Below are 6,529 nucleotides of genomic sequence, written 5' to 3' on the forward strand. Positions count from 1 at the left end.
CTTCTCATTGAACATGTGTTCTTTACAAAATTTCATTTACTTGATAAAATTGTCAACAAAAATTTTGGTAGATTATGTAGTATATTTGCGTTAGTTGCTTATTTGTAGCAAGATGCTTCTTTGAGTTTAAATAGCATGGCCTCTTAAAAGTTTTTTGATTGGTCCCCACCTGCGGTGGCAGCCTCCAGGTAGCACTATGCTGTCGTCACCCGTACTCGCACTAAGGAGGTTGTTCTCTGACCTTGGGAGAAAGCAACTGCAGCCCAGCCACTCCGGAATACTTGAGATTTAAAACCTGTAATTTGACAAAAGAACAGAACCAATTGGGTAAACACACATAAACACATTGTGAAGGAAGAAAAACAGAATGGAACGAGGCAGAGCCTTAATCTACAGCTTGCCTGATAGAGATAACTTAAGGAGGCATATGGTATAGTTAAATGTGCTTTCAAAAACATTGGCCAGAATCTTCTGGCAAATATGAAATAAATAGCTAAATCAGATGTAAGTGATAGTATTATTTCTCCCAAAAGGCAGTGTGGGAGCCACTGACAAGTACGTGCGGTTAGAGAGGGTGGACACAGGGCATTTCAAGGATCTCTGGGGTGTGAAGTGACTGTGACTTGGGTCGAGGGCTGGGCTTGGTAATTGATTAATTTTTTTTTCCTGAGCATTGTTGCTTTTCTATATTAAGCCTAATTTATTTTGTCTGGCATCCAATTGACTAATTTCATTTATTTTTTTCTTAGTTGACTGAATTTTGTTTTTTTTACCAAGCTTTCTTTCTTTTGCAAAAACATACCCACGTGTGTGTGTGTGTGTGTGTGTGTCCCCATGTCTGTACGGTCCCTGGTTTCTTTGTGTTGGCAGCAGGTGATAAAAACATTATTGATTCAATCTGTTCTTTTTTGTAAAAGCTCAGACTTGATGATTTAATTTGCAATCCTGGATACCAGGACATCAGTTATTCCTTTATTTGGATTATTACCATTAGAATCTTGATCAAGTAAATTACAGCCGAGGACCTTTTTTGTTACTCTCATCCTCTCCCATCATGCAACATTCACCATTTTTTCATAGCATAGAGTCTTCTGATTTTATGAATCAGCAAGTTATGTTATATTCACTTGGTCAGCATTGTCTCTTTCCCGAGTCTCTGAGACAGCTCTAGACACTGCCTTTTAAAAGGAACAACACTTATTTTGAACATATGTATGGCTGTCCGCCAAGCTGCTGCCAAACATGATAATGTTAAATCAACTGCTCCCAAGACGGGGCAGACAGGGCAGACGGGGCAGACGGGTGGTTTCTGTTTAGTGGACACATGGGCTCCCCAGTTATCAGAAGTTCTACCACAGGAAGGATTTGACTTACTCTTTCTTACTGCAAAGAAAGGAGAAAGAGAGAACAGCAGGTAAAGGGAAACACTTTTCACCGTGTTGTAAGGAAGACCTTTGCAAACCGAGCATGACTTTGTTAGTGTGCTCCGAGCTAGACGATGATGATGACCCTCTCTCTCAAGGATGCGCTTAGAGCTTGTAGAACTTCTACTGTCAACTTGGTGATTGTGGGAACACTTGACACTTTTTAAAGAAAATGTTTAAAACGGGGTTATTATTTCCTGTAATACATGTATAAATATTATATATGTATTATATATTTTCCTGAAATCCACCAACTTATTAAAAAGGAGTTTTTGCTAGTACAACCCTGGAGGCCTTTACAGCACTGTTAGATGTGATGTTCATCCAGCGATGACTATGCGCTCTCTTCTCCTGAAAGCTGCGAATCTTGCTGGCTGTAATTTTTTTTGTTTTAGTTATATGAACATGTAACTATAGCATAAAGAGAAATTATTCAATTCAGAATTACATTAATATATTTAATGAACACATTTAGCCAGAATGTTAATGTGCATCAGTGCCCATAAGCAGAGGTGGCTTCTTTGAACTTCTCACAAATCTGTGACTGCCTATTCCAACTGAAAGTCTATGTGATTCACAAAGCTAACTCAGAGAACACTCTGCAGGGTATTAAACAGGAGTACTTGCTTTCAAAATGTCTGAAGTCACCACAATTTTAATAACTTTTTGAGTGGTTGCCAGTTTAATTTTCAGTATGTGCAAATTGGAGGTAAATTATTTAGTGCTTCCAGAGAATGTCCTTAACATTTTCATTTGCTTTTTAAAAACCCCTCTTTAATGGGTCATAAAATAGAAATCTTTTACAGAATATGTATGTATGTGTGTGTGTGTGTGTATTAGTTGGAAGCAAATGTACACATTTCAACTATGTTACTGTAGATTGAAGTGTTTACTGTATTTCATGAAGTATAGAAGACATTACTTACATAACAGTGGCTCTAATACAGCATTGGGCCCTCTCATTTTGGGCTGCTTGTGTGTCTGCAGGTGTACGAAGGCACAGTGACTATAAGGACTAATTGATTTTATTTAGTACATAATAAGCCAGAGCATTACTTAGTAACTTATTCTGTGGAAGAACTTAGTGTGCTCGAATTTAACTTTATCAGCTATTGAGTGCCGGGGATCATGAAAATATACCTCAAAAATTTTTGTATTGTGATTCATTGTGAATGTTTCTTTTGTCTTTTTACTTTGAGAAACTGCTTTAAGGGTGGTCCCAACAGCATTTTAAGATGCCTAGGAAAAACACTAATTTCTGTTGTAGTTCTGTTTGTGGCCAACAGAGTCGAGCAAGTTGTGTTTCACCTACTTTTTCTGCTTCACCTGGGTTACGACCACTCCTGGAATGTCTCCTCGTTCTCAGGACTTCGCGTTTCTCTTTCATCTGTCTTCCATCAGATCCTCCTTCAGGCTCCTGTTTTTTTTTTTTTTTTTTTTTCTTGAGTTTCTTAACTGTCAGTTTTCATCATGGTCGGATTCCTGACACATAAAGTCATCTCAAAGGCTTCTTTTCTCGCCGATCAGCTCCACTTCTACAGGCAAGATCCCACCTTCCTTTACAACTGTTTCTCATATATCCGCTTTGCAAATGTCCAGCTGATGTTCCTGTAGGCACTTTCAACAAGGAGGCTGCAAAGAATTCATGCTTGGTTTTTCTTTCATGTTCTCTACACAAGACCATGCACCCACTTGTAATACACAAACACTAACATCATCTTCCTTGCTTGCTTCCTGCAGCCAATGAGTGTCCATGGCCTTTTAATTCCAGCTTAAGAGATCTCTTAGTTTCCGTTTGTATGTGTCCTTCTTGCCACTACTTTAGTTCAGTTAATGTCAGTCCCACACCATTGTGACGCTCTGTGCATCTTCCCTTCTGATTTGTTGTTATTACAGTCATATTAGCAAGCCCTATTTGGTTGGGCTCTTTTTATAACAGTTATTATTGGTGCCTGAGTCAATTCAAAAGTCATTGTTGTTTTAACTATTAAAAGAATGAGAGGCTGATATTAGCAAACATTCATAACTTAGAGTGCGATTTCAGTATATCTATTGGCTATCTATCTAGACACAACTCAACATAGCTATAGTGTTGGGTTTAATAAGATGTTTTATAATAGGAAATATAACTAAAAGCTTCCTTTACATAGCCTACATGAAATTAGATGGGAGGCATTTTTGAACAGTTTAGTTGTCTGTATTTTTATGCTAGTACACTAATAATTCTTTAAGCAAAAGTCTGCAACATATTTTATTTCTGGTTCTATATTGCCTATGTTGTTTTTTTTATAGAATGGCCATAATAAAATTATAAAAATATATTGATATTCTGAAAGTCCTAGCAAATCACTGTATATTAAAGGACTTCACAGAGCTGCTGAGTTGCACACACTACAAGGAGTATCTGTGCATTTCGTTAAGTTCCTGGAACAACTCTGACAGGTATAACCTCCATACTTTTACAGGTTAGGGAGTGCACTCTTAAGACTGGATCAACATAAGTTCAAGCTCGGGACTCTACGTTTCCCCAACACGTGTCATAAATTTGCCTGCTTTTGCAAGTCGTGTTCCCAGCTGGTAGAAAAAAAGATAAACTGTCTCATTTGTGTCTGAAATCAATCAAACACAGTGCTTATTTCATACGTGTTAGCCCGTGATTGGATCTCTTAGCTGAGAATCTGGATTCCACCGTTAGATGCCAGAAGTGGCAGTTATCTATGGATAGGGGTGTAAGTGGATTGGAATTAAGAGAAAGGAGATAAAGTGTGACAGAAGGCATTTACTGTGTACATTGCCATCTTGGGCTAAACAAAGCACCAAGCACGGGCTGTGGGCCAGAGGATGACCTTTAACTACTTTTGTGCTTGGGGCAGCCGCTGGGTTCCTGACTATGCCATGCCGTGCCATGCCAGGAATCTGAGGATTCTCTCCAAGGGAACCATAAAATTCAAAAGCCGAAACAACTGTGTTTTTCACGTTTGCAACAACTGTGAAATTCTTTTCCACAAATTATAAATGTTCATAAATATATATTCAAGAATAAATATCCTGTTTGTAGGAAGATGGTACTCTAGTCAACCATGAAAACATATGATTATAGAAAAAAAATCTTGATGAGGAATCCTAGTCTAATGTTTGTGAGATAAACGTAAGGATAAGTCCCTGAGCTGTGTGTGGAGGACTCACATGGTGTGTTGGAGAAGTGGAGGGTCTTGGTGGACAGTCAGAGGGGTGTATCTCCTGGTGACCAACCTTTGAAAGTTTCTTGATTTGAACAATGCAAATAGTGCCAGTGGACCATTGTGAGAATGGAGTAATGTTTCTGGTTGACTGGAAGGAATAAACTTGGTACTTTCATTGTTGACTGTACTGCCCGGATCCTGCTAACAATATGTGTGCATTTTATTGTTTCAGTGAGGACCGTATATATATAATCTTCTGGTAGATTTTCTTACCCATGTTTCCATTTTACTCAACCCTGGTCATATTACACTAGAATGCTGCTTGAGGATAAATTGTTATTTTGGGTAACTAAGGTCTTAACATGTGTTTCTTCTACAGGAAGGCATGACCTTACTTTTCAAATTTCATCTTGTGCTCTTATTTCATGTCACTAACTGCTAAAATTGTGAATATTTTGCTGGACTCTTAAGTGCTAAATTATAAACAACTCCAGCCAGTTTCTACTGATCTCTTCAAGAGGAGCAAATGAGATTACTCTGACAAGAATATATTAGAATAAATAAAAATAATCTTTTTCCCAAATAGAACTGTGTCTGCCCTGCCATATGACTGCTCACATCAAAGTATGAGACTTGGAAATTAGGAGAGATTATTTTGGATTTAGTTATGCTTAGTCATGAAAACAAAACAAAACAAACACCAAATTCTGCAGAATAAGCAGTTTGGTTTAACTTTAAAAAAAAATAGTCCATTTGGCATTCTATTTCAAAATGGTGAAAAAATTCAGTTAAATTCAAAAGTCCCCTTTTGTAAACCCTTTGAATTCAGTTAAATTCAAGAGTCCCCTTAGTGTAAACCCTTTGATGGTTTACACTAAGCTGTTTTCTTCTTAACAAAGAGTTTTTGAAGAAGGCATGTTCTAAGAAGTATCTTAACTGGAGTGTTTGTGAGTCATGAGTAAGATCTGAACCTGAACTTCAGCAAGTCTCTCAGCTCATCACAGATGACCTGTGGCACTATTAGTCCTGTGAGGATCTGAGCTAAAGTTATCATGCTGAGGGAACACACATCACAAGAACATTCATGGCATCCTGTCCCCTTGCTTTAATATGTGATGGAGCATATTAAAAATACTGTAGAAATCCTAGATCCAAGACTTTTCACCAACACAGTTAGCATATAGTTTCCTGGACCCAGCAGTAAAACTGTGAAGGTACCGACTGCTTTAAAGAGCTGCTGTAAAGATGAAGTAGTCTCTGCCTCCAATATCTCCTGTTGACTTTTAATGATTGCTTCTTCACTCTTCTTGTAGAACCCTTGAAGTTTCAATCAGCTTTAAAGATGGGAAGTCTGCCATCTCAAGATCCTTAACAATCACAGCCACAGAATGTGTGAGTACAAAGCTAATTGCCTTTAAAAAGAGTTTTGTCATGAGATTAAAATGCTAGGGAATCTTTGCACTGTTTATTACAACAAGGAAGCCTCAAACCAAGAGTAACAACACAAGGAAACATTTCTATAGAATTTATTTTAACTTCTGTTTTGATGTTTTTAAAAGGACTTCTAATATACTATACATTACATATTTATAGTTATAAAATTATCAATGTCATAGTTTAGATTGAATAAGGTGAGAGAGAAACAAAGCATTCTTATCAGGAGGTTAAATATGGAGGTTATTTTTTCTATTATGAAGCTTAGATTTTAGTAATTCTAGATGTTGATCAGGTTTTGAAATTATTAGTGAACCTTAGTAGATGACACCATCATTTTGTGAACCTAATCATTTTATCCACATATATGCTGTATGTAAGTAAGAAATCTCATTCTGAAAGCTTTGCTATAGCTAAGTTTGAAACTATATTTTAGTTATTTATCTGTATTACCTAAAAGTCAGTATTTTAAAACATAAACACACACAC

The 6,529-nt window shown here is 37.2% G+C and overlaps 1 protein-coding gene across 1 annotated transcript in view; it reads left to right on the top strand.

The window, feature by feature from the left end:
- The window catches only part of Antxr2 (ANTXR cell adhesion molecule 2), a 130,846-nt gene that overhangs the window by 47,093 nt on the left and 77,224 nt on the right, over positions 1-6,529 (top strand). The window contains exon 11 of the mRNA XM_055594630.1: positions 5,920-5,998. Coding sequence (XP_055450605.1) covers positions 5,920-5,998 — 79 coding nt within the window. The remainder of the gene's footprint in view (positions 1-5,919; positions 5,999-6,529) is intronic.

The sequence above is a fragment of the Psammomys obesus genome, unplaced genomic scaffold (assembly GCF_907164565.1).
Source record: "Psammomys obesus unplaced genomic scaffold, mPsaObe1.curated_primary_1811, whole genome shotgun sequence".
Taxonomy (NCBI): domain Eukaryota; kingdom Metazoa; phylum Chordata; class Mammalia; order Rodentia; family Muridae; genus Psammomys; species Psammomys obesus.